General features: G+C 46.1%; 2 protein-coding genes across 2 annotated transcripts; one reads left to right on the forward strand and one right to left on the reverse strand.

The window, feature by feature from the left end:
* The first annotated feature begins 15,775 nt into the window (after positions 1-15,775).
* On the forward strand, positions 15,776-21,855 carry LOC119299007 (homeobox-leucine zipper protein HOX33). The gene is made up of 18 exons (XM_037576325.1): positions 15,776-16,180; positions 17,363-17,531; positions 17,676-17,782; positions 17,867-17,957; positions 18,052-18,147; positions 18,227-18,340; positions 18,439-18,522; positions 18,776-18,931; positions 19,029-19,103; positions 19,238-19,344; positions 19,436-19,628; positions 19,760-19,948; positions 20,039-20,119; positions 20,204-20,338; positions 20,433-20,758; positions 20,866-20,971; positions 21,084-21,233; positions 21,363-21,855. The coding sequence occupies exons 1-18, from the start codon at positions 15,864-15,866 to the stop codon at positions 21,513-21,515; spliced, it is 2,649 nt and encodes an 882-aa protein (XP_037432222.1). The 5' UTR covers positions 15,776-15,863; the 3' UTR covers positions 21,516-21,855.
* A 2,262-nt stretch (positions 21,856-24,117) lies between these two features.
* LOC119299008 (30S ribosomal protein S17-like) lies at positions 24,118-27,019 on the reverse strand. Its single transcript, XM_037576326.1, has 2 exons — positions 26,602-27,019; positions 24,118-24,802 (listed from the first exon to the last, which is right to left on the reverse strand). The coding sequence occupies exons 1-2, from the start codon at positions 26,761-26,763 to the stop codon at positions 24,650-24,652; spliced, it is 315 nt and encodes a 104-aa protein (XP_037432223.1). The 5' UTR covers positions 26,764-27,019; the 3' UTR covers positions 24,118-24,649.
* Positions 27,020-27,441: the final 422 nt, after the last annotated feature.

Consider the following 27,441-nt stretch of genomic DNA (forward strand, 5'->3'; position numbering starts at 1 on the left):
GTATGTCAGATGTTTCCCAACATCTACAGACGACGCTCGAGGTTCAACACACTGAGCGGTGCATTAAGGACATAGCCCTTCTGTGCAGCAATGAGGACAATCCTCAGTTTACGGACCCAGTCCGCATAATTGCTACTGTCAACTCTCAACTAAATTTTCTCTAGGAACATATCTAAAACAGTAGAACCAAAGCGTGAGCTACGACATAATTTGCAAAGACCTTTTGACTATGTTCATGATAATTAAGTTCATCTAATCAAATTATTCAATAAACTCCCACTTAGATAGACATTCCTCTAGTCATCTAAGTGATACATGATCCGAGTCAACTAGGCCGTGTCCGATCATCACGTGAGACGGACTAGTCATCATCGGTGAACATCTTCATGTTGATCGTATCCACTATATGACTCATGTTCAACATTTCGGTCTCTTGTGTTCCGAGGCCATGTCTGTACATGCTAGGCTCGTCAAGTCAACCTAAGTGTTTCGCATGTGTAAATCTGGCTTACACCCGTTGTATGCGAACGTTAGAATCTATCACACCCGATCATCACGTGGTGCTTTGAAACAATGAACCTTCGCAACGGTGCACAGTTACGGGGAACACTTTCTTGAAATTTTAATGAGGGATCATCCTATTTATGCTACCGTCGTTCTAAGCAAATAAGATTTAAAACATGACAAACATCACATGCAAATCATAAAGTGACATGATATGGCCAATATCATCTTGCGCCTTTGATCTCCATCTTCGAGGCGCGGCATGAACACCATCGTCACCGGCATGACACCATGATCTCCATCATCGTGTCTTCATGAAGTTGCCTCGCCAACTATTACTTCTACTACTATGGCTAACGGTTAGCAATAAAGTAAACTAATTACATGGTGTTTGTTGGGTTTCGTAGTAATTTCAAAAAATTTCCTACCCACACGCAAGATCATGTGATGCATAGCAACGAGAGGGGAGAGTGTTGTCTACGTACCCAACACAGACCGACTGCAGAAGCGCTGACACAACATAGAGGAAGTAGTCGTACATGTTCACGATCCAACCGATCAAGCACCGAAACTACGGCACCTCTGAGTTCGAGCACACGTTCAGCTCGATGACGATCCCCGGACTCCGATCCAGCAAAGTGTCGGGGAAGAGTTCCGTCAGCACGACGGCGTGGTGACGATCTTGATGCACTACAGCAGCAGGGCTTCGCCTAAACTCCGCTACAGTATTATCGAGGAATATGGTGGCAGGGGGCACCGCACACGGCTAAGGAATAGATCACGTGGATCAACTTTTGTGTTCTAGGGTGCCTCTGCCTCAGTATATAAAGGACTAGAGGGGGGAGGCTGGCCGGCCATAGGAGGCGCGCCAGGAGAGTCCTACTCCCTCTGGGAGTAGGATTCCCCCCCCCCCCAATCCTAGTTGGAATAGGATTCGCGGAGGGGGAAAAGAGAGAGAGGGGGCCGGCCACCTCTCCTAGTCCTAATAGGACTAGGGGAAGGGGGTGGCGCATAGCCCATGTAGGGCTGCCTCTTCTCTTTTCCACTAAGGCCCATCATGGCCCATCTAGCTCCCGTGGGGTTCCGGTAACCTTCCCGGTACTCCGGTAAAATCCCGATTTCACCCGGAACACTTCCGATATCCAAACATAGGCTTTCAATATATCAATCTTTATGTCTCGACCATTTCGAGACTCCTCGTCATGTCCGTGATCACATCCGGGACTCCGAAAAACCTTCGGTACATCAAAATGCATAAACTCATAATATAATTGTCATTGTAACCTTAAGCGTGCGGACCCTACGGGTTCGAGAACAATGTAGACATGACCGAGACACGTCTCCGGTCAATAACCAATAGCGGGACCTGGATGCCCATATTGGCTCCCACATATTCTACGAAGATCCTTATCGGTCAGACCGCATAACAACATACGTTGTTCCCTTTGTCATCGGTATGTTACTTGCCCGAGATTCGATCGTCGGTATTCCAGTACCTAGTTCAATCTCGTTACCGGCAAGTCTCTTTACTCGTTCTGTAATACATCATCCCACAACTAACTCATTTAGTTGCAATGCTTGCAAGGCTTAAGTGATGTGCATTACCGAGAGGGCCCAGAGATATCTCTCCGACAATCGAAGTGACAAAACCTAATCTCGAAATACGCCAACCCAACATCTACCTTTGGAGACACCTGTAATGCTCCTTTATAATCACCTAGTTACGTTGTGACGTTTGGTAGCACCCAAAGTGTTCCTCCGGCAAACGGGAGTTGCATAATCTCATAGTTATAGGAACATGTATAAGTCATGAAGAAAGCAATAGCAACATACTAAACGATCGGGTGCTAAGCTAATGGAATGGGTCATGTCAATCAGATCATTCAACTAATGATGTGACCTCTTTAATCAAATAACAACTCATTGTTTATGGTTAGGAAACATAACCATCTTTGATTAACGAGCTAGTCAAGTAGAGGCATACTAGTGACACTTTGTTTGTCTATGTATTCACACATGTATTATGCTTCCGGTTAATACAATTCTAGCATGAATAATAAACATTTATCATGATTATAAGGAAATAAATAATAACTTTATTATTGCCTCTAGGGCATATTTCCTTCAGTCTCCCACTTGCACTAGAGTCAATAATCTAGATTACACCGTAATGATTCTAACACCCATGGAGCCTTGGTGCTGATCATGTTTTGCTCGTGGAAGAGGCTTAGTCAATGGGTCTGCAACATTCCGATCCGTATGTATCTTGCAAATCTCTATGTCTCCCACCTGGACTAGATCCCGGATGGAATTGAAGCGTCTCTTGATGTGCTTGGTCCTCTTGTGAAATCTGGATTCCTTTGCCAAGGCAATTGCACCAGTATTGTCACAAAAGATTTTCATTGGACCCGATGCACTAGGTATGACACCTAGATCGGATATGAACTCCTTCATCCAGACTCCTTCGTTTGCTGCTTCCGAAGCAGCTATGTACTCCGCTTCACATGTAGATCCCGCTACGACGCTTTGTTTAGAACTGCACCAACTAACAGCTCCACCGTTTAATGTAAACACGTATCCGGTTTGCGATTTAGAATCGTCCGGATCAGTGTCAAAGCTTGCATCAACGTAACCTTTTACGACGAGCTCTTTGTCACCTCCATATACGAGAAGCATATCCTTAGTCCTTTTCAGGTATTTCAGGATGTTCTTGACCGCTGTCCAGTGATCCACTCCTGGATTACTTTGGTACCTCCCTGCTAGACTTATAGCAAGGCACACATCAGGTCTGGTACACAGCATTGCGTACATGATAGATCCTATTGCTGATGCATAGGGAACATCTTTCATATTCTCTCTATCTTCTGCAGTGGTCGGGCATTGAGTCTTACTCAATTTCACACCTTGCAACACAGGCAAGCCTTTCTTTGCTTGATCCATTTTGAACTTCTTCAAAATTTTGTCAAGGTATGTTGTTTGTGAAAGTCCAATTAAGTGTCTTGATCTATCTCTATAGATCTTAATGCCTAATATGTAAGCAGCTTCACCGAGGTCTTTCATTGAAAAACTCTTATTCAAGTATCCCTTTATGCTATCCAGAAATTCTATATCATTTCCAATTAACAATATGTCATCCACATATAATATCAGAAATGCTACAGAGCTCCCACTCACTTTCTTGTAAATACAGGCTTCTCCAAAAGTCTGTATAAAACCAAATGCTTTGATCACACTATCAAAACGTTTATTCCAACTCCGAGAGGCTTGCACCAGTCCATAAATGGATCGCTGGAGCTTGCACACTTTGTTAGCTCCCTTTGGATCGACAAAACCTTCTGGTTGCATCATATACAATTCTTCTTCCAGAAATCCATTCAGGAATGCAGTTTTGACATCCATCTGCCAGATTTCATAATCATAAAATGCGGCAATTGCTAACATGATTCGGAAAGACTTAAGCATCTCTACGGGTGAGAAGGTCTCATCGTAGTCAATCACTTGAACTTGCCGAAAACCTTTTGCGACAAGTCGAGCTTTGTAGACAGTAATATTACCGTCAGCGTCAGTCTTCTTCTTGAAGATCCATTTATTCTCAATTGCTTGCTGATCATCGGGCAAGTCAACCAAAGTCCATACTTTGTTCTCATACATGGATCCCATCTCAGATTTCATGGCTTCAAGCCACTTTGCGGAATCTGGGCTCACCATCGCTTCTTCATAGTTCGTAGGTTCATCATGATCTAATAACATGACTTCCAGAACAGGATTACCGTACCACTCTGGTGCGGATCTTACTCTGGTTGATCTACGAGGTTCAATAGTATCTTGTTCTGAAGTTTCATGATCATCATCATTAGCTTCCTCATTGACTGGTGTAGGTGTCGCAGAAACAGTTTTCTGTGATGTACTACTTTCCAATAAGGGAGTAGGTACAGTTACCTCGTCAAGTTCTACTTTCCTCCCACTCACTTCTTTCGAGAGAAACTCCTTCTCCAGAAAGTTTCCGAATTTAGCAACAAAAGTCTTGCCTTCGGATCTGTGATAGAAGGTGTATCCAATAGTTTCCTTTGGATATCCTATGAAGACACATTTTTCCGATTTGGGTTCGAGCTTATCAGGTTGAAGCTTTTTCACATAAGCATCGCAGCCCCAAACTTTTAGAAACGACAACTTTGGTTTCTTGCCAAACCACAGTTCATAAGGTGTCATCTCAACGGATTTTGATGGTGCCCTATTTAACGTGAATGCGGCCGTCTCTAGAGCATATCCCCAAAACGATAGCGGTAAATCAGTAAGAGACATCATAGATCGTACCATATCCAGTAAAGTACGATTACGACGTTCGGACACACCATTACGCTGAGGTGTTCCGGGTGGCGTGAGTTGCAAAACTATTCCACAATTTTTCAAATGTACACCAAACTCGTAACTCAAATATTCTCCTCCACGATCAGATCGTAGAAACTTTATTTTCTTGTTACGATGATTTTCAACTTCACTCTGAAATTCTTTGAACTTTTCAAATGTTTCAGACTTATGTTTCATTAAGTAGATATACCCATATCTGCTTAAATCATCTGTGAAGGTGAGAAAATAACGATATCCGCCACGAGCCTCAATATTCATCGGACCACATACATCTGTATGTATGATTTCCAACAAATCTGTTGCTCTCTCCATAGTACCGGAGAACGACGTTTTGGTCATCTTGCCTATGAGGCACGGTTCGCAAGTACCAAGTGATTCATAATCAAGTGGTTCCAAAAGTCCATCAGAATGGAGTTTCTTCATGCGCTTTACACCGATATGACCTAAACGGCAGTGCCACAAATAAGTCGCACTATCATTATCGACTCTGCATCTTTTGGCTTCAACATTATGAATATGTGTGTTACTACTATCGAGATCCAACAAGAATAGACCACTCTTCAAGGGTGCATGACCATAAAAGATATTGCTCATATAAATAGAACAACCATTATTCTCTGATTTAAATGAATAACCGTCTCGCATCAAACAAGATCCAGATATAATGTTCATGCTTAACGCTGGCACCAAATAACAATTATTTAGGTCTAATACTAATCCCGAAGGTAGATGTAGATGTAGCGTGCCGACTGCGATCACATCGACTTTGGAACCGTTTCCCACGCGCATCGTCACCTCGTCCTTAACCAATCTTCGCTTGATCCGTAGTCCCTGTTTCGAGTTGCAAATATTAGCAACAGAACCAGTATCAAATACCCAGGTGGTACTGCGAGCATTAGTAAGGTACACATGTATATCACATATACCTTTGTTCACCTTGCCATCCTTCTTATTCGCCAAATACTTGGGGCAGTTCCGCTTCCAGTGACCAGTCTGCTTGCAATAGAAGCACTCAGTTTCAGGCTTAGGTCCAGGTTTGGGTTTCTTCTCTTGAGTAGCAATTTGCTTGCCGCTCTTTTTGAAGTTCCCCTTCTTCTTCCCTTTGCCCTTTTTCTTGAAACTAGTGGTCTTATTGACCATCAACACTTGATGCTCCTTCTTGATTTCTACCTCCGCAGCTTTCAGCATCGCGAAGAGCTCGGGAATAGTCTTGTTCATCCCTTGCATATTATAGTTCATCACGAAGCTCTTGTAGCTTGGTGGCAGTGATTGAAGAATTCTGTCAATGACGCTATCATCTGGAAGATTAACTCCCAATTGAATCAAGTGATTATTATACCCAGACATTTTGAGTATATGCTCACTGACAGAACTGTTCTCCTTCATCTTGCAGCTATAGAACTTATTGGAGACTTCATATCTCTCAATCCGGGCATTTGCTTGAAATATTAACTTCAACTCCTGAAACATCTCATATGCTCCATGACGTTCAAAACGTCGTTGAAGTCCCGATTCTAAGCCGTAAAGCATGGCACACTGAACTATCGAGTAGTCATCAGCTTTGCTCTGTCAGACGTTCATAACATCCGGCGTTGCTCCTACAGTAGGCCTGGCACCTAGCGGTGCTTCCAGGACGTAATTCTTCTGTGCAGCAATGAGGATAATCCTCAAGTTATGGACCCAGTCCGTGTAATTGCTACCATCATCTTTCAACTTTGCTTTCTCAAGGAACGCATTAAAATTCAACGGAACAACAGCACGAGCCATCTATCTACAATCAAACATAAACAAGCAAGATACTAATCAGGTACTAAGTTTCATGATAAATTTAAGTTCAGTTAATCAAGTTAATTAAAGAACTCCCACTTAGATAGACATCCCTCTAATCCTCTAAGTGATTACGTGATCCAAATCAACTAAACCATAACCGATCATCACGTGAGATGGAGTAGTTTTCAATGGTGAACATCGTTATGTTGATCATATCTACTATATGATTCACGCTCGACCTTTCGGTCTCCGTGTTACGAGGCCATATCTGTATATGCTTGGCTCGTCAAGTATAACCTGAGTATTCCGCGTGTGCAACTGTTTTGCACCCGTTGTATTTGAACGTAGAACCTATCACACCCGATCATCACGTGGTGTCTCAGCACGAAGAACTTTCGCAACGGTGCATACTCAGGGAGAACACTTCTTGATAATTTAGTGAGAGATCATCTTATAATGCTACCGTCAATCAAAGCAAGATAAGATGCATAAAAGGATAAACATCACATGCAATCAATATAAGTGATATGATATGGCCATCATCATCTTGTGCTTGTGATCTCCATCTCCGAAGCACCGTCGTGACCACCATTGTCACCGGCGTGACACCTTGATCTCCATCATCGTTGTCGTCTCGCCAAGCTTATGCTTCCACGACTATCACTACCGCTTAGTAATAAAGTAAAGCATTACATCGCGATTTCATTGCATACAATAAAGCGACAACCATAAGGCTCCTGCCAGTTGCCGATAACTCGGTTACAAAACATGATAATCTCATACAATAAAATTCAGCATCATGTCTTGACCATATCACATCACAACATGCCCTGCAAAAACAAGTTAGACGTCCTCTACTTTGTTGTTGCAAGTTTTACGTGGCTGCTACGGGCTTAAGCAAGAACCAATCTCACCTACGCATCAAAACCACAACGATAGTTTGTCAAATAGACTCCATTTTAACCTTCGCAAGGACCGGGCGTAGCCATACTCGGTTCAACTAAAGTTGGAGAGACAGTCGCCCGCAAGCCACCTATGTGCAAAGCACGTCGGGGGAACCGGTCTCGCGTAAGCGTACGCGTAAGGTCGGTCCGGGTCGTCTCGTCCAACAATGCCGCCGAACCAAAGTATGACATGCTGGTAGGCAGTATGACTTATATCGCCCACAACTCACTTGTGTTCTACTCGTGCATATAACATCAACATAAATAACCTAGGCTCGAATGCCAACTATTACTTCTACTACTATGGCTAACGGTTAGCAATAAAGTAAACTAATTACATGGTGTTTGTTGGGTTTCGTAGTAATTTCAAAAAATTTCCTACGCACACGCAAGATCATGTGATGCATAGCAACGAGAGGGGAGAGTGTTGTCTACGTACCCAACGCAGACCGACTGCGGAAGCGCTGACACAACATAGAGGAAGTAGTCGTACGTCTTCACGATCCAACCGATCAAGCACCGAAACTACGGCACCTCCGAGTTCGAGCACACGTTCAGCTCGATGACGATCCCCGGACTCCGATCCAGCAAAGTGTCGGGGAAGAGTTCCGTCAGCACGACGGTGTGGTGACGATCTTGATGCACTACAGCAGCAGGGCTTCGCCTAAACTCCGCTACAGTATTATCGAGGAATATGGTGGCAGGGGGCACCGCACACGGCTAAGGAATAGATCACGTGGATCAACTTGTGTGTTCTAGGGTGCCTCTGCCTCAGTATATAAAGGACTAGAGGGGGGAGGCTGGCTGGCCATAGGAGGCGCGCCAGGAGAGTCCTACTCCCTCTGGGAGTAGGATCCCCCCCCCCCAATCCTAGTTGGAACAGGATTCGCGGAGGGAGAAAAGAGAGAGGGGGGGCCGGCCACCTCTCCTAGTCCTAATAGGACTAGGGGAAGGGGGTGGCGCACAGCCCATGTAGGGCTGCCTCTTCTCTTTTCCACTAAGGCCCATCATGGCCCATTTAGCTCCCGGGGGGTTCCGGTAACCTTCCCGGTACTCCGGTAAAATCCCGATTTCACCCGGAACACTTCCGATATCCAAACATAGGCTTCCAATATATCAATCTTTATGTCTCGACCATTTTGAGACTCCTCGTCATGTCCGTGATCACATTCGGGACTCCAAACAACCTTCGGTACATCAAAATTCATAAACTCATAATATAACTGTCATCATAACCTTAAGCGTGCGGACCCTACGGGTTCGAGAACAATGTAGACATGACCGAGACACGTCTCCGGTCAATAACCAATAGCGGGACCTGGATGCCCATATTGGCTCCCACATATTCTACGAAGATCCTTATCGGTCAGACCGCATAACAACATACGTCGTTCCCTTTGTCATCGGTATGTTACTTGCCCGAGATTCGATCGTCGGTATTCCAGTACCTAGTTCAATCTCGTTACCGGCAAGTCTCTTTACTCGTTCTGTAATACATCATCCCGCAACTAAATCATTTAGTTGCAATGCTTGCAAGGCTTAAGTGATGTGCATTACCGAGAGGGCCCAGAGATACCTCTCCGACAATCGAAGTGACAAAACCTAATCTCGAAATACGCCAACCCAACATCTACCTTTGGAGACACCTGTAATGCTCCTTTATAATCACCCAGTTACGTTGTGACGTTTGGTAGCACCCAAAGTGTTCCTCCGGCAAACGGGAGTTGCATAATCTCATAGTTATAGGAACATGTATAAGTCATGAAGAAAGCAATAGCAACATACTAAACGATCGGGTGCTAAGCTAATGGAATGGGTCATGTCAATCAGATCATTCAACTAATGATGTGACCTCTTTAATCAAATAACAACTCATTGTTTATGGTTAGGAAACATAACCATCTTTGATTAACGAGCTAGTCAAGTAGAGGCATACTAGTGACACTTTGTTTGTCTATGTATTCACACATGTATTATGTTTCCGGTTAATACAATTCTAGCATGAATAATAAACATTTATCATGATTATAAGGAAATAAATAATAACTTTATTATTGCCTCTAGGGCATATTTCCTTCAGTGTTTTCATTGACACGCAGGTCATAAATAAATTAAGACAACTCCTATGGCTCCTGCCGGTTGCCATACTCATCGACATGCAAGTCGTGATTCCTATTACAAGAACATGACCAATCTCATACATCACATATATCATTCATCACATCCTTTTGGCCATATCACGTCACATAGCAAACCCTGCAAAAACAAGTTAGACGTCCTCTAATTGTTGTTGCATGTTTTACGTGGCTGCTATGGGTTTCTAGCAAGAATGTTTCTTACCTACGCAAAACCACAACGGTGATATGCCAATTGCTATTTACCCTTCATAAGGACCCTTTTCATCGAATCCGATCCGACTAAAGTGGGAGAGACAGACACCCACCAGCCACCTTATGCATCAAGTGCATGTCAGTCGATGGAACCAGTCTCATGTAAGCATACGTGTAAGGTCGATCCGGGCCGCTTCATCCCACAATGCCGCCGGATCAAGATAAGACTAGTAACGGTAAGCAAATTGAACAAATCATCGCCCACAACTGCTTTGTGTTTTACTCGTGCATAGAATCTACGCATAGACCTAGCTCATGATGCCACTGTTGGGGAACGTAGCAATAATTCAAAAATTTCCTACGAGTCACCAAGATCAATCTAGGAGATACTAGCAACGAGATAGAGGGAGTGCATCTTCATACCCTTGAAGATCGCTAAGCGGAAGCGTTGCAAGAACGTGGTTGGAGGAGTCGTACACGTAGCGATTCAGATCGCAGTCGATTCCGATCTAAGCGCCGAACAACAGCGCCTCCGTGTTCAACACACGTACAGCCCGGTGACGTCTCCCGCGCCTTGATCCAGCAAGGAGAGAGGGAGAGGTTGGGGAAGACTTCGTCCAGCAGCAGCACGACGGAGTGGTGATGGTGGAGGAGCGTGGCACGCCAGCAGGGCTTCACCAAGCACTGCAAGAGACGAGGAGGGAGAGGGGTAGGGCTGCGCCAAGAGGGAGAGAGACTCGTGTGTTGGGCAGCCCCAAAACCCCCACTATTTATAGGAGGAGGGGAGGAGGGTGCGCCCCCTCTAGGGTTCCCACCCCTAGGGGGCGGCAACCCTAGATGGGATGGAGGGGGGCAGCCAAGAGGGGGAGAGGGGGGGCGCACCCTAGGGTGGGCCTTAGGCCCATCTACACCTAGGGTTTCCCCCCTTCTCCTCCTCGCCGCGCCTTGGGCCTTGGTGGGAGGCGCACCATCCCACTCAGGGGCTGGTCCCTTCCCACTCTTGGCCCATGCAAGCCTTCGGGGCTGGTGGCCCCTCTCGGTGGACCCCTGGAACCCTCCGGTGGTCCCGGTACATTACCGGTGACGCCTGAAACACTTCCGGTGGTCAAAACCTCACTTCCTATATATTATTCTTTACCTCCGAACCATTACATAACTCCTCATGACGTCCGTGATCTCATCCGGGACTCCGAACAACATTCGGTAACCATGTACAAACTTTCCCCATAACCCTAGCGTCATCGGACCTTAAGTGTGTAGACCCTACGGGTTCGGGAATCATGCAGACATGACCGAGACAACTCTCCGGCCAATAACCAACAGCGGGATCTGGATACCCATGTTGGCTCCCACATGTTCCACGATGATCTCATCGGATGAACCACGATGTCAGGGATTCAATCAATCCCGTATACAATTCCCTTTGTTCATCGGTATGTTACTTGCCCGAAATTCGATCGTCGGCATCCCAATACCTCGTTCAATCTCGTTACTGGCAAGTCTCTTTACTCGTTCTGTAATGCATGATCCCGTGGCTAACTCATTAGACACATTGAGCTCATTATGATGATGCATTACCGAGTGGGCCCAGAGCTACCTCTCCGTCATACGGAGTGACAAATCCCAGTCTCGATTCGTGCCAACCCAACAGACACTTTCGGAGATACCTGTAATGCACCTTTATAGCCACCCAGTTATGTTGTGACGTTTGGTGCATCCAAAGCATTCCTACGGTATCCGGGAGTTGCACAATCTCATGGTTTAAGGAAATGATACTTGACATTAGAAAAGCTTTAACAAACGAACTACATGATCTTGTGCTACGCTTAAGATTGGATCTTGTCCATCACATCATTCTCCTAATGATGTGATCCCGTTATCAATGACATCAAATGTCCATGGTCAGGAAACCATGACCATCTATTGATCAACGAGCTAGTCAACTAGAGGCTTACTAGGGACATGTTGTGGTCTATGTATTCACACATGTATTACGATTTCCGGTTAATACAATTATAGCATGAACAATAGACAATTATCATGAACAAGAAAATACAATAATAACCATTTTATTATTGCCTCTAGGGCATATTTCCAACAGGTACATGTGGGTTGCTAGTAGTGTTGATTACTCCTTGTAGTTGATGCTAGTTGGTTTATTCGGTGGAAGATCATATGTTCAGATCCTTTATGCATATTAATACCCCTCTGATTATGAACATGGATATGATTTGTGAGTAGTTACGTTTGTTTCTGAGGACATGGGAGAAGTCTTGCTATAAGTAGTAATGTGAATTTGGTATTCGTTCGATATTTTGATGAGATGTATGTTGTCTTTCCTCTAGTGGTGTCATGTGAACGTCGACTACATGACACTTCATGTCACCGATAATTTCAGTGCTTGCAGAGAATACCTTACTGAAAACTGCTTATCATTTCCTTCTGCTCCTTGTTGGGTTCGACACTCTTACTTATTGAAAGGACTATGATAGATCCCCTATACTTGTGGGTCATCAGGTACATCTAGATGTGCTCTAGTTATTGCATATGTAAGTGACTCAATCAAACTAGAAGAAAAAGGAAAAAAAGACTAATGAAAATGCTTGCACGAATCTTCACGTAAAATCAAGGGTTCATTTGATAAATGCCACTCCAAATTTGACGATTCCGAGAAATGCCACTACAATTTCCAAACTTTGAAAAATGCCATTTCATGCCATTTCTAGTGGCATTTTTCGAAGTCTGCAATGGCGTTTTTCAAAGTTTGCAAAAGTTACAATGGCATTTTTTAAAGTTTGAAAATTGCAGTGGCATTTTTATGAATCGTCATAGTTGGAGTGGCATTTATCTAATTAACCCTAAAAGGTCTGTGTTAGGCGCCGACGGACTGGCCGATCAGCCTTTTGTCAACCTTTAGATCTGACTATTCTTCTCTTCCGACAACCTCAGAACCATGGGGATTTCTCCGCCACAGGGAAAAAAGGAGAGAGAGAGAGAGAGAGAGAGAGAGAGAGAGAGAGAGAGAGAGAGAGAGAGAGAGCAACGCCCCGCTCGTCTTGTTCGGCCGTGCTTGCCGGCCGCCCACGGGCGCCCTCGGTTGGTCGCGGGGGCGCACCGCATCAGGTCGACAAGCACCACATCAAGTCGTCATTGTCCTAAGCGTGCGGCCGTTGTTGTCCCCGTGCTCGCTGGCTGCTCGTGCCTTCTGGCTTCTGCAGTTGTTCGCTCGTCCTCGGCTGTTTGCGGTCGCCTCCTGTTGGAGCACCGCACTGCCCTTGCCGCTCCAAGCTACATAGCCGTCACGCTCATCGCCTCCCGTTGAATCATCAGTGGGTAGTTTCATGGATAAAAATGGATGTAGCAAAAGTGTCGCCTGTAGTAGCAACAAATCGATACAGTTACAGCAAAAATGCCTCACCGTCGCCGTCGTCTCTAGGATTAAGCTTCGCCCATTAAAATCATTGCAGCAAAATGGAAGCCGGATGTAGCTTTGTTGGTGCCAGTTGCAGCTCACCTCGACGGCCGTCGTCATCTCAGTAGTGCTTGCTGGATTGAATCAAAAAAAGACACTGGATCCAGCTTTCGTAGGCAATTCAAGCATCCTCATTGCATGGTTGCAGCTCCACTAGTAGCCAGTTCCAGCAAAAAAAAGTCTGCCGGTCATGGCACCATGCAGCTCCGCTTATGATAGATGTAGCAAATTTCCTCCCCAGTAGTAGTAAATCTAACGATGGTTGCAGCAAAAAAGGTTGATGCTGTGGCATCGTTGCTTAAGAGTGTAGCTCCGACAGTTGTTGGTTTCAGCTTTTTTGGCTACTGGTTCCAGTAGTTCCAGCCAATGGTTGTAGCTTCCGGCGACACTGGTTCGAGCTTCCCCCGGCAACGTTTGCACCTTCCTACCAAAACTAGTTCTAGCATCTCCCGCCGGTTCTAGCAAATCCCTGACTGGATGTAGCTTTTTGAGTCCGCCGTTGTAGCAAAGGGCACCGCCGTTTGCAGCTCTCCTGCTGTCGCGGTTGCAGCTCCCCGAACGATATGGTTGTAGCACGAGGGCACCGCGGTTCCCAGCGTCTGGCTGGCCACCGGTTGGAGCAAAAAAGCTGGTGGTTCCAGCATCGCCGTCTGCGCAACGCTCCTGTTGTCGTGTTCATCTCCAATGAGAGATGGTCGTCGGGGATCAGGGCCCAAGCGTTGGTCGTTAGAGAGAAGAAAAAAGGACAGGGGAAGAGGGAAATCTGCTCGGGGATGGGGGAGGATGGTCGCGGCGGCGACGCCGGTGGTGCGGGCGGGGGATCGGAGCTATGAAGACGCCGGCGCGGGACGAAGAAGCTGCGAGGAAGAAAACGTTCGATGTGGATAAGGGAGCGGGCACGCTGTTTGCTGGCCACATGATCGTGATTGATCGTGTGGCTTGCGTTAGACCGGCGCAACGCTTCGGCCGGCAGTCCGTCCGAAAACGTTTTTCTTTCGGTAATCCACAAAAAACAAACAAAAAGAGAGAGCACGTTTCGGTAAGAAAATAGCACTAGTGCTGAAAATAAAAGATACGGTAGGCCTCCGAAACGGTGGAGTTGCCACGCGGCCGAATCGCAGCCGTCCAGACCCAGGGGGCGCTACCCGATCGCACGGTTATAGACCGGTCAACCCGGGTGGCCCTCGTCTCGCCACCCTCGTCCTTCCAGCGCACGGGCCTAGCGCCACCCAGGGCCGGACCCACTCCCAGGATCTTCTGCGGCCATCCACCCCGAATGCCGTGTACGAATCCTACATACAGTAGCTACTCGGCAGCATGCTCACAGTCACAGAGGATCCTGGAGCGTCTGCGGCGATGGCGCAGTGGCTTTGACTGTTTAGATTTGCAGGAGCAACAGTATTGATAACAGAGCATAAAAAGCCTTTTCTTTCCTGCAGGCCCGCCAGTCTGCATCATTTCATCTCATCTCTTTTTTCTCTTCTTTTTTCTCGAGCCCCCCTTCATTCTTTCCATGCCAATGTCTAGCAGCAAAAACCATACATCTTTACACATTTTTCTTCACCCGGCAGTACATTTTTTTCACCTCTGCTTTTGGAGCACCAGCTTGTTTGTAACACAGGGGATAAAAGACTGTATGAAAAAAGGTAGAAGCTTGAATTTGTAGAAAATTTAGAAATACCCACACAGGTTTCTAGAAAGCGCTGGCAATGTTTTTTACTGCTGCCCCCTCCCCACGCCTGAAGAATCTTTCTTCTGGGTTCTCTCTCGCTGCGATTCCTAAAGAATCCTACTTCTGTGACACTGGAGCTTTGCGATGCATGCTTAAAGCCGTCTTCTCATGTCCCATCCACTGTAACCATGCCCAACCCCATTCCGTTTTGGAGCTCTCTGCTTTGAACCTCAGTTATGTGCACACCCATTGCAACACAAGGGACAAGATTAGTTCTTGAACATTAACAAGCAAAACAAGCTTTGTTGGCGTGGGAGTACTAGTAATTTGTAAACTTGCAGTGTGTTTGAGCTGGAAATTACTGACATGCAGTACAGCTTGTAAAACATGCAATGAATTCTTCTTGCATGAATTGATCTAAAATGGATATACTCCATCCGTTCCAAATTACTTGTCGTCGTTTTAGTTCAAGTAATTTGGACCGGAGGTAGTAGTAGTAAAAAAATCATCTCAGGGAAGGAAATATTTCATTCTCATCTCAATATACTCGACACAAAAGTGTAGAGAGAGATAGAGAGAGAGAGTGAGTGTAGAGAGAGAGAGAGAGAGAGAGAGAGAGGAGGAGGGGTCACTCTCTCACTCCTGGGTTGGCCACTGGACCGGCCGCAGTATTAAAACGAGGGGAGGCAGGGCGTGCTCACCCCTTCCAACGCCAACCACCCCCCAAGAAACCGGAAAGCGAACGGCATGGCGACCCCCCGCAGCGCAGCACGCCACGCTCCCTCCTCTCCCTCCCGCAGGCCATGACGCGCCACCGTCCTTGGCCTCCTTCCCACCCTCCTCCTCCTCCTCACCCTCATCCTCTTCGGGCAGCAGCAGCAGCAGCGACCGGCAGCGGCGGCGGGAAGAAGATGGCGAGGCTCTCCCCGGGGGCGGCGGCGCCGCAGGTGGACACGGGCAAGTACGTCCGCTACACGCCGGAGCAGGTGGAGGCGCTGGAGCGCGTCTACAACGAGTGCCCCAAGCCCAGCTCCCTCCGCCGCCAGCAGATCATCCGGGACTGCCCCATCCTCTGCAACATCGAGCCCAAGCAGATCAAGGTCTGGTTCCAGAACCGAAGGTCAGCACCCGCACCCGCTCCCTCTCCCTCTTTCCCCTCCGATCCGGGCCGCTCTACGTGTTGCTCTGCCGCTGCCGGGAATGCGGGAAATCAGCTTCCTTTCGCCCTCTCGGAGATGTGCATTTTTAGGGGGCTTGGGTTTCAGTAATGCGGCGAGTTCCTCTGATTTTCTTCCGGAAATACCCAAAGTTCCGCAAGTTTTGGGTGTCTTTACTCTGTTCTTGGAAGTTCAAATGTGTCTCCATTTTTGGGGTTAATTTTTCTGTCTGGTGATTCTGTGTAAACAAACGCCTAAAAAAAGGACGGCCTCTGCCTGTTTGCTCGAATCTGGTCTTTGTTTAAGCTCTATTTGTATTCGAGCATCTTCTCAAAGATTTTGACAAGGTCTCCACACTGATTTGGGCTCTGCACCTCCACTGTTCTTTGCCATTTGTGGATTTCGTGGTCAAACAACCTCACATGTCTTTCATTGGATTTATATGGGAAGATTTGGGCTCACTGTCACTCCCAAATCTGGGCTGCTGTTTTGGGTCTGCAATGGGTTTCCCCCAACAGATATTCCCTCAGGCATTTCTTGTTTCCTGTGCATCCTTGCTTACTGTCTCGTGTGCTGGTGTTCTTGTTTACTGTGCTAGTTTATTTAACCTCATTTCTTATGTTACTTTATTTCCTTTCTTGTTGAATCTTTAGTGGATGTGTACATGAGTGCACCATCTTTTTTCTGTGCTTGGTAAATCTGTGTTAGAACATGAAGAAGAACATCACTTCTTGGCAGTAGTAGTAGTTTGCTAGTACCACACTGTACCCATGAAGGGGAAACATGACCCAAGAATCTTCAACCCATTACAAAGATGTTGAAATCTGGTGTGGACTTTCACAGATGCAGGCACACACACACATCACTGTCAATTAGGCAATGATTCACACATATCTGTTCCATTTGCGTACTAGTATTAACCATTTGTCTCTTTTGCAAAGGGCTTTTTGCGCCTTGTTCCTGTTTGATTTGATGAGGCGCACTTTATGACATAAGGGGGCACATCGCAGGATCTTGCCTTTGCCTAATAACAAGAATATCATTGTGTTAGAGGCCACCGCTATCCTTTCAGCACTAGTTTTATCCAGGTGCGCATGCCACTGAGCTGAAGCGTGTGGCTTTTCTTGTGATTGGTGTGTATGCAGGTGCCGGGAGAAGCAGCGCAAGGAGTCCTCCCGCATGCAGACGGTGAACCGGAAGCTCACCGCGATGAACAAGCTGCTGATGGAGGAGAATGACCGGCTGCAGAAGCAGGTGTCGCGTCTCGTCTACGAGAACGCGTCGGTCAAGAGTCTCAAGACTAAGATCCACAAGGTGAGCTCACACTGCCCTTCTCTCTAGATGCAATGTGTGCTTATGTACTTGATATCGTTTCATGTCGTGTTGCTGATTCAGAGGATTCAGTGGCTATTGCCTTTCCTGTTTCACCTGTGGTGACATTTTTTTGCAATTCTGCAGGCTTCTGCGGCCACCACGGACACGAGCTGCGAGTCTGTGGTGACGAGTGGTCAGCAGCAAGCCCTAGCAGCCCCGCGTCCGCAGAGGGATGCGAACAACCCAGCTGGGTAAGTGCAATGCCCAGTCTCATTTCTTAGGTAAATTGGGTTTGGTCGATGCAAGTTTGCTGAGATGCCGTTTGTCGTGTGCAGTCTTCTCGCAATCGGTGAAGAGACCTTGACAGCGTTCCTGTCCAAGGCGACCGGAACTGCTGTCGAATGGGTGCAAATGATGGGAATGAAGGTAATGCATTCATTGTATACATGATAGTAGTGCACAAAGTGCTGGTTTTCTACCAAGTTTGTTCTAACCGCTCTGAACTGGAACTTGGTTACAGCCTGGTCCGGATTCCATTGGAATCATCGCTGTTTCGCACAATTGTATTGGCGTAGCAGCCCGAGCTTGCGGTCTTGTGAGCCTTGAGCCCACAAAGGTATGATGTTGCTCATTGCCATTGCTCCATGTTTACCTTACTGCAGTCATAAGGCAGCTCCTAACATGCTTCGTTTTAGGTTGCCGAGATCCTCAAGGATCGTCCATCTTGGTATCGCGACTGTCGTTGCGTTGATATCCTCCATGTTTTCCCTACGGGTAATGGTGGAACTATCGAGCTAATCTACATGCAGGTGTGTATCTGCTCAGAAATGAGTTGCAGTTATGTGTGCTTGTTGCTGTTCTAGTGAATCTGTTTGTGCTGATGACCATTGCCATTTCAATTTCTTAGACTTATGCACCGACGACTTTGGCGGCACCACGCGACTTCTGGACACTCCGCTACACCTGCGGACTTGATGATGGCAGCCTTGTGGTATTAAACTGATCTTTAATTGCTTGTTATGATCTTACCAAAAAGTATACAAGCCTCTTGTTGGTTGCTGTTGATTGTTGTTGGTCTTTGTCATGTTCTGATTGGGCTCAATCTGTTTGGATGAACATTATTACTGTAACTTCCAACTGTAGTGTATTGATTCTGTATCTAATGGTGCTTTTACTGCCATTTCTTCACAGTTGCAGTAAGTACCCCACAGTGTTGCTTATAATGTGATGCTGTTGTTCTGCAGATCTGTGAAAGGTCATTGACTCAGTCCACGGGTGGTCCATCTGGGCCTAACACTCCTGGTTTTATCAGAGCCGAGGTGCTCCCTAGTGGTTATCTGATTCGACCATGCGAGGGAGGTGGCTCCATGATCCACATTGTGGATCATGTTGATTTGGATGTAAGTAACAACAATGGCTTTCATATCAGTGAGTGTCACACTTGAATACTCTTGCAAGAAATGCATCTTATAAATCCTATATATCTATACTCTATAGGCTTGGAGTGTGCCTGAAGTCCTTAGACCGCTCTATGAATCTCCAAAGATCGTTGCACAGAAGATGACTATTGCGGTATGTGTGCCATTCCATTTGATTGTTGTCATTCGTTGGCCTTCTGTAGTATAGCTGAATTTGTTATTTCACCCATGCACCAGTGACATATCAGGCAAATGGTTCTCTTCATGCTAATGGCTCTTTATGTGCAGGCATTGCGACACATCAGGCAAATCGCGCATGAATCAAGTGGTGAAATCCCCTATGGTGCTGGGCGCCAGCCTGCAGTTCTCAGAACCTTCAGTCAAAGGCTCAGCAGGTCAGTAACATTATAATGGCCATGTGGTCTTCAAGCCGTCTGCATATGCCTACAACGATACATCTCTAAACTCGATACACTGACTTTGCAGAGGCTTCAACGATGCTGTGAGTGGATTTCCAGATGATGGTTGGTCTTTGTTGACGAGTGATGGTGCTGAGGATATTACCATCACAGTAAATTCATCGCCAAACAAGCTTGTCGGATCCCACATCAGCCCTTCACCGCTCTTTTCTGCCATCGGAGGTGGCATTTTGTGTGCGAAGGCATCAATGCTAGTGCAGGTATTTGCTCATACTCCATTCAGTTTGTTGTTTTGTTCCTCAATTAAGTAGGCAATCTTTCTGTTTGTTCCACATGACCAGAATTATGCCTCTTAATCATAGTTAACCAAGTGTACTTTTGGACAATGTAGGATGTCCCTCCTGCTTTACTTGTGCGATTTCTGAGGGAGCATCGCTCGGAATGGGCTGATCCTGGTGTTGATGCTTATTCTGCTGCCTCTTTGAGGGCCAGCCCATACGCAGTTCCAGGCTTAAGAGCTGGTGGATTCATGGGAAATCAGGTTATACTGCCACTCGCGCACACGTTGGAGCATGAAGAGGTAACGAGTTAATTCAGCCCTTTCTCAGTTATCTCGTCATAATGGATTGCCAATATCAGTGCATCAAGCTAAATTATTTTTTATATGTAGTTCCTTGAGGTCCTTAGGCTGGAAGGACATGGTTTTAGCCATGATGAGGTGCTTCTTGCGCGAGATATGTACCTTCTGCAGGTATGGTATTTTTCCGACTGTTTTTTTAGCTTGTTCTATATAGTTGCTGCGTCCTGACTGGGTGATGTTATTTTGAAACTGCAGCTTTGCAGCGGTGTTGATGAGAACGCTTCAGGCGCTTGCGCGCAGCTTGTCTTTGCACCTATTGATGAATCTTTTGCTGATGATGCACCGCTGCTACCCTCGGGCTTCCGTGTCATACCACTGGACACAAAGACGGTTAGTACATTTCACCAATGCAGATATATACCTGAAGGCTTCTCTTGTTTTTGTTGACACACTGCTAACTAGTTGATTATACACTCAACTGTAGGATGTCCCATCTGCCACACGCACACTCGACCTGGCGTCTGCCCTTGAGGTTGGATCTGGTGGAGCATTGCGTGGTTCTGGTGACTCTCCTGGTGGATGCAGCACGAGGTCGGTGCTGACCATCGCCTTCCAGTTCTCATTCGAGAACCACCTCCGTGAAAGCGTGGCAGCAATGGCAAGGCAGTACGTGAGGGCTGTGATGGCATCCGTGCAGAGGGTGGCCATGGCAATAGCTCCTTCTCGCCTAGGCTCGCAGATCCAACTGAAGCACCCTCCAGGCTCCCCTGAGGCGCTTACACTTGCTAGCTGGATTGGCAGGAGCTACAGGTAAACTAAAACCCACTACTAAGCTCGGCACTTTGTGGCCTTATTGTAAAATCATGTAAGCCTCTGTTGTTGCCCACTGTTTCTTAAGTAGTTGTGGAAACTTGCAGGGCTCACACTGGAGAAGAGATCCGTTGGTCGGACACTGAAGAAGCAGATTCTCCCCTGAAGCTTCTGTGGAACCACAGTGACGCGATACTCTGCTGCTCTCTGAAGGTGATTTTTTTGCTCAGTTGTTTTAGCTGTGCTGCCTACTTCAAAAAAGGAATGAAAAGATTTTCCTGTGCCGAAACTCACCACCTAACCTGACAATGTTAACTTTGGCCAGCCTGCTCCTATGTTCACCTTCGGCAACAACGCGGCCCTGGACATGCTGGAGACGACTCTGGTGAACCTGCAGGACATCTCGCTGGAGGCGATCCTGGACGACGAGGGGCGCAAGGCCCTGTGTGCCGAGTTCTCCAAGGTCATGCAGCAGGTAACTTCAACTAGCCAACTGACCAGCAGCAATGCACCTCCTACTATGTATCATCTCTTCACTAGAGTAGAGCAGCACTCCGTTTGTTACATGAGTACATGACTGAATGAGATGTTGCATTTCATTCAGGGTTTCGCGTACCTCCCTGGTGGGGTGTGCAAGTCGAGCATGGGGCGGCAGGCGTCGTACGAGCAGGCGGTGGCGTGGAAGGTGGTGGGCGACGACGTGGCGGGCGCCCCGCACTGCCTCGCCTTCATGTTCGTCAACTGGACCTTCCTGTGACCGCTGCCGCCGGCCATCTGCTTGAGCAAAAGACTTGAAAACCGCTGTCCGATTTGTATGGTTCAGTTATCTACCTATGTACCCATCCTAGCTATGGTATGTATGGTTTGCATCTTTGTTGAGAACCTGATCTGATGTTTGTTGCCGTGAACCGAAACATAGTTGGCATTCCTTCCCGTGTTGATCGGGAACAAGACCTATGTATGTGTGTGTAACTGTCAGTGTGATGAACCGAACAGTGGCTTGCGGTTCCTGTAATTTGCTTTGCGTGCCCACCCCTGTGCCTTGTTTGTGTCAGGTCTTGAAGGTGACAAACCTATCTTAGGATAACTTAGTTCTAGTCCCAAGTGCCAAATGCAAAATGAGGCGCTAAAAATCTAATGAAACTAATTTGGTGTTGTAGATTGTTGGAAGTTTTTCTTTAGATTTGGTCGAACCTAAATGAGTTGACTTAGAAGAAACCCTAGAACTTCAAATGTTTTGTAATGGAGGGAGTGGTTTTGAAATGTCTTCTTTCATAAACTTCAAATAAGTTTTTCCTTTATGAAAATTTCACACATGTGTGAAATACTCATAAATGACTGTTGGGAAAAAGATTTTTTTAGTTCTTTACTACTTCTCATTTATTGTTCAAACTGGTGCATTTGCACCTGGAGCAGATATTATATCATCCCCAGAATGATAGAACAATTTTATGGTTCGGAACAAATTTATTCTGAAATAGTTTGTCCAAATTGTGGTGATCCTTGCCCATCCTGATGTTCTTGAACACCCTCACCGTCATTGGTGCGGTCATTCTCACCTTGCCACCGCAACACCTCCACACAAAAAATATGAAAAAAATTAACACGGGCAATAAGCCTAGTTTGGAAACTAACCCCTGCAGGCAATTGTACATCAAGAAGTGCATATAAACATTGTTTCAACAACCTTCAACTTTTGCCGAGGCAACGCCCAAAAATTGTTCCTCCGTGGATCATTTCTCTTCTTAATCAAGTATGGCAGGATAAAGAGTTGGCACCAAGAGTTCAAACATTCGCTTAGAGGCTCCTGAGGAAAGCGCTTCCAACGAGTAAGAGGGCAAGCAGGTACTCCAAACATATTAAAGAATGTTGCTCTAGATGTGGTAATACAGAAGATGAAATGCATATGCTATTCTTATGTCCTTTCTCTAAATCAGCAATGGTTCTGTTTTCCTTGGTACATTAAACTGAATCTTTTGCTGCTCATCATAGCACTATTCCTGATATGGTTCATGCCTTGCTCACATCTGAACACCCACAAATAAAACCTGCTACTCTCTATACCTTTTTGTGGTGTTTGTGGACGGCTCGAAACGACACTCTGTTTTGCAGGAAAGTAAGCAAACCTACACGAGTTTTTGCAGCAGCCAATGCCATTATCAACGCACAAAGTTAGAGGTCTCCAGGGTCTTGGGAGATTTGGAAAGAGCGCAACGCAAGGGTCTTTCGCAACACTGCCGCTACAACGATGATGGTTGTCGCGAAGATCAAAGAGGAGGCCCATTTTTGTTCTATGGCAGATGCCACCCACTTGAGTGTTGTAATGCCGCGAGAGTAGTTCTTTGTTCCCCGCTTTGCGACTATTTGTCTAAAACCTTCTTCCTTAATCAACGAAAATGGCAAATCTTTTGCCTTGTTTCAAAAAAAAAAAAAAGTTAGAGGTCTCCAGCTCCACTGAACAGCATAACAAAGTGCAATTGAGCAACATTCAGGTAGCAAAAACTGTGTTGCAGCTCCAAGCTTCTGAATTGACTGCGGGGAATGCGATCTTCTGCGGTGCAGCATGGAAGAAGCAGCAAGATTCAGGGAAAAGTCATGCAGGATAAGGTGTAGTCATTCAATTTCAAGGGAATGAGCATCTTAAGCACCTGCACATCTCGGCGATCCCACCTCCGGCATCTTCACCGCTTCAGGCAGAGATTTATGGACTTCTTCTACAGGTTCAAGATCCACACCACTACACAGATTGCTTTGTGTTGGCTTCAGCAGCTATGACGCCAACGGTGTTTGCAGATTCTAGCCATTGAGAGAACAGGTCGCAGCTGGTGGCAATCCAGGCCTCTCCCTCTTTCCGCCATAGTAACATCTCTCATATTAACAGGAGTACAAATGTCAAAGCTCATCATCAAGCTCGTTTAGCACTGAGAATTCAGTCTACTTCTGTATCAAGCGTGATGCCTTTCACGCTCCTCTCTGTAAAATGCTCCTAAATGAATAAAAGTTTCTTGTTAAAAAAACTTTGCTTGTTAGAGTGCTACTAATTTGGAGGCCAACAATAACAATTCTTCTATTCTTTTTCTCACAATGAGAAGTGTGACAAAAAAGGGAGATGTGAAAACATAAATTGGCTTCGCCCAGGTTCCAACCGGAGACCTTCAGTGCCTTAGACCGACGTGTGACCAACTACATCACAAAACCTTGGTGACATTTCGGTCCAAAATAGTTAAAAGCAGATAAATCCACTAGTCTTACAAGATGATCGACTAACTGAAGCATCTAATTGTTTCAGCTGGAAAATCAAGACACATTAAAGCTGGAAAATCATACAACTTATATATATGCTTAAATAAATAGCCTACTGACCCACAAGAAAAAAAGATACCATGTGAAGAACAAATGTTTTACAAGAATGGTCCACATTAACAGCATATATTCAAGCGTGGGTACATTCAACAAACGTGAGCAAACTTGCAATTCTCCTGCCAGGAATTTAATTTCACCGGTGGACGGCAACAGTGAGCCACAATGAGCATACTAGCTACCGGTGACATCCAATGGCCGGCAGCTCTCTCCCATGCCAGGGTCTCAGCTCCGCCATGAACACCACCACGGCCTCCACCATGTATGGAGAACTATTATGAAGAAATGCTTAAGTTCTACGTACCTACTATGAATTTTGCTGCGGCAAACTCGAAGGTATAGGGTCCAACATAAATTCTGGATCACCAAGTTTCGGACCGCAAACAAATAAATTGAACATGATGACCATCACAAAAAAGAACATTTCATAGCAGCCGTTGTTTATTCAATGAGATGGTTCTCTGGACACGCCGTCAGTCAGTAAAGAAGAGACATTCTGAAAGACATGTATGTGTTTGCCTCTGAGGATCATCAAACAGATGATTTGCTGCTACTTTGTTGAGTTGTAGCAGCAGAAGCTTTTGGTGCAGGTGGCGGTGGAACATACATCTTAGCTCTTCGAAGAACCTCGGCAACAATCCAATGCTTGTTTTTGCTCAATGGCCTAGAAGGATCCAGCCTAACCTGGAGAGATATTGATGCAGGAATTATAAGAAGAAGAAAACTGTTCTAGTTTATGTTGTTACACCTGGTGTGAATGAATCATAGAGCAAAAAGAACACTAGCCTCCTGTAAGCAGATAAAAAGAATACACTACAGGACAAAACGACACGAACTCGTTAACCTATTCGACCTTTTAATCACAATCATACAAGCTTCTTTGTAAAACCAAACCGCTCGTAAAGTCCTCAGTAATGTGGATCTTTCGGCGCTGAAAGCAAAATTTGTTCAGCAGAAGACATATTATGAGCAAATTGCAGAGTCACCGCCTTAACTGACGTGATATGCACACAACACCAGGTCCAAGCATTCTTTTCAAATGGAACCATGGTATCTCAGAATATTATGAAGGATGGAAGGAGAAAAAAACTCCATTATTGTAACAACAACCATCATCACTCAAGTGTTCAAGAGGCAATATTGTTTAGTGTTTAATCTAAAGATCGCAAAATAATAAGTTTCGCCGATAACCTAGCTAGCTTAATGAAACTTTGATCTTACATGCCTAAGAAAGTCCAGCAGATCTATCTTATTTAAAGTTTACAGAAGAGAATGTGCCAAGAAATAAACTGCTCTGCTTCAGCTGATAATATTATAGGCTGACGTATAGCAATATAAAACAGAAGTGCCATTATGACATATTAAAGACCATGTATTGATGTCTGCGGTGTTGCATCTCCCCTAGATGGCGAGCCAAGCATGGAATTGGCATTTCAGAGGTGTTCTGGACGCCCAAATTAGCTCCCTGTAGTTAGACCGAATCAGTCCTGGAAAGAGCATCTTGTATGCAGAGGTTGCAGAATACTGCGCATCAGTGGTCCACTTCCATTTAATGTCATCAGCCGATATAGGATCAAGCTGCAAGTCTTGTGTTATGCTCCAAAGCTGCAGGTATTCCCTCAGCACTTGCAAAGATCTCTTGATCCATAATCCATTTATTATTCAGAACGGCCTGCCACAGCATTAGCTTAAAGCCAGAGCTGTGAGCCTGTGACTGAAGAGGTTTGGCAGTAATTCCTTGATGGGCATCCCCTGGTACCAATGAGTGTGCCAGAGCTATGCAATCTGCACCCGGAAACGGCACTGCACCTCTTCGCCCAATGCCCATTCAGTAGGGAGTCTTGGTTTCTCATTTGACGTCGTTTTCGCTGGAACATCGCTGAGCCGGAAGCCGACAATCCAAGCTTGGAAGACTGGTGGGTTTGTGTGGTCAGACAAAGCCCCTATGGTAACAAGAATAATGACTAACTGCCTCACAATATGCACCTGGTGGCAGCTATGGAAGGAAAGGAGCACTAAAATCTTCGGGCACCAGAGCAGCCCTGCTGCTGCCGTTCTAGATGCTATCCAGCAAGAAATAGCCGCCTGGAGCAAGGCCGGCCTAGTAAAGGGCAATGTGGTTACCGCCTGATTAGCACTTAGCCTGGGTCTTTGTCACTTTGTAAATATTATGGCGACCTTACTGTAACTCAGCCGTCTGGCTTTTCTCTTAATAAAATGTAATGACTGAAATCAGCGCTTGCTGTTTTTCGTCAGAAATGGATATCTATCTACTGGAGTAAAAATCTAGTAAATGTGCTAGTAATAAATCTGCTACATTCCTTGTATGGGCCTCCAAATTTCTCAGAGAGAAACATGTAAACATAGTTTGCATAAGCAACCATTAAAATTATCACCATTAAGATCTAGGATAAATTCTAAGAGGTTGGATCCAAAGGCCGATGTTGCAGACAGGCTAGAAAGGTTAGGGGTTACTGACATACCCTGTCGCCGATGTTGCAGCCCTCGGCCTCGTCGTGCGCCATGAACTTGGAGGTGCGCTTGACGTAGCGGTTGTACACCTTGTTGTGGAAGAGGCGGTCGACCGCCACCACCACCGACTTCTGCATCTTGTTCGACACCACGATACCCACCACTGGCTTCATCTCCGCCTGCTGATTAGGGGCGGCGGCGGCTGAAGAGGTGGTCGGGGGAGACAGAGAATCGACGCCGCCTGCGTGCTGTGGCGGTCGATTCACGGACGAGGTTGACGGTTCGCGGCGGCGGGGAGGGCGGCCGCCGTCGGACGAGGTGCTCTGCGCCGTCTCCTGCCCGTGGCGGCTAGGGTTGGACGAGGTGCTGTGGTGGGGGAAGGGACAGGGGCGCGCTGGATCGAGTCACTCGGCGGTGGCAGGTGTCCGTGATTTCTCCCGCTTCTCGGTTTTCGGAGAACTCGGTTTTTCCAATTTGTTAGCCTCCCAAAACGGACATACTACTGTCTGTCCACGGACACATCCGCTGATCATGATACCGATACCGATGCCAATCATATGACGCTTGCAAACCTCTTTCCGTAATAAAATAATTGAAGATAATCCATGCAAACAGGATGGAATTCATGCAAATGAACATCATTTCGATATGTTTTACATAAACCCGATCATGTTTAGTACGTTCAACTAAAACCTAAAAACATAAACTAATTTTACCGGACAATGACCTTGTATGCATGAATGGCTAGCCGTTGGCACCTTCGTAGTAGTCATCATCGTTGAAGTGGTCCTTCCAGCAACGGAAGGGCACGAGCAGCGACAGAGCTACGTAGAAACTGCTGCTAGGGATGG

The sequence above is a fragment of the Triticum dicoccoides genome, chromosome 5A (assembly GCF_002162155.2).
Source record: "Triticum dicoccoides isolate Atlit2015 ecotype Zavitan chromosome 5A, WEW_v2.0, whole genome shotgun sequence".
Lineage (NCBI taxonomy): Eukaryota > Viridiplantae > Streptophyta > Magnoliopsida > Poales > Poaceae > Triticum > Triticum dicoccoides.

Excerpts from the sequence above, each read along its gene's own strand:
- LOC119299007 (XM_037576325.1), top strand. The coding sequence starts at position 15,864 with ATGACGCGCCACCGTCCTTGGCCTCCTTCCCACCCTCCTCCTCCTCCT. Across the intron at positions 18,523-18,775 it reads TTGATGATGGCAGCCTTGTG|ATCTGTGAAAGGTCATTGAC; the intron begins GTATTAAACTGA and ends GTTGTTCTGCAG. Across the intron at positions 19,629-19,759 it reads AGGCATCAATGCTAGTGCAG|GATGTCCCTCCTGCTTTACT; the intron begins GTATTTGCTCAT and ends TGGACAATGTAG.
- LOC119299008 (XM_037576326.1), bottom strand. The coding sequence starts at position 26,763 with ATGAAGCCAGTGGTGGGTATCGTGGTGTCGAACAAGATGCAGAAGTCG. Across the intron at positions 24,803-26,601 it reads GCTGCAACATCGGCGACAGG|GTTAGGCTGGATCCTTCTAG; the intron begins GTATGTCAGTAA and ends ATATCTCTCCAG.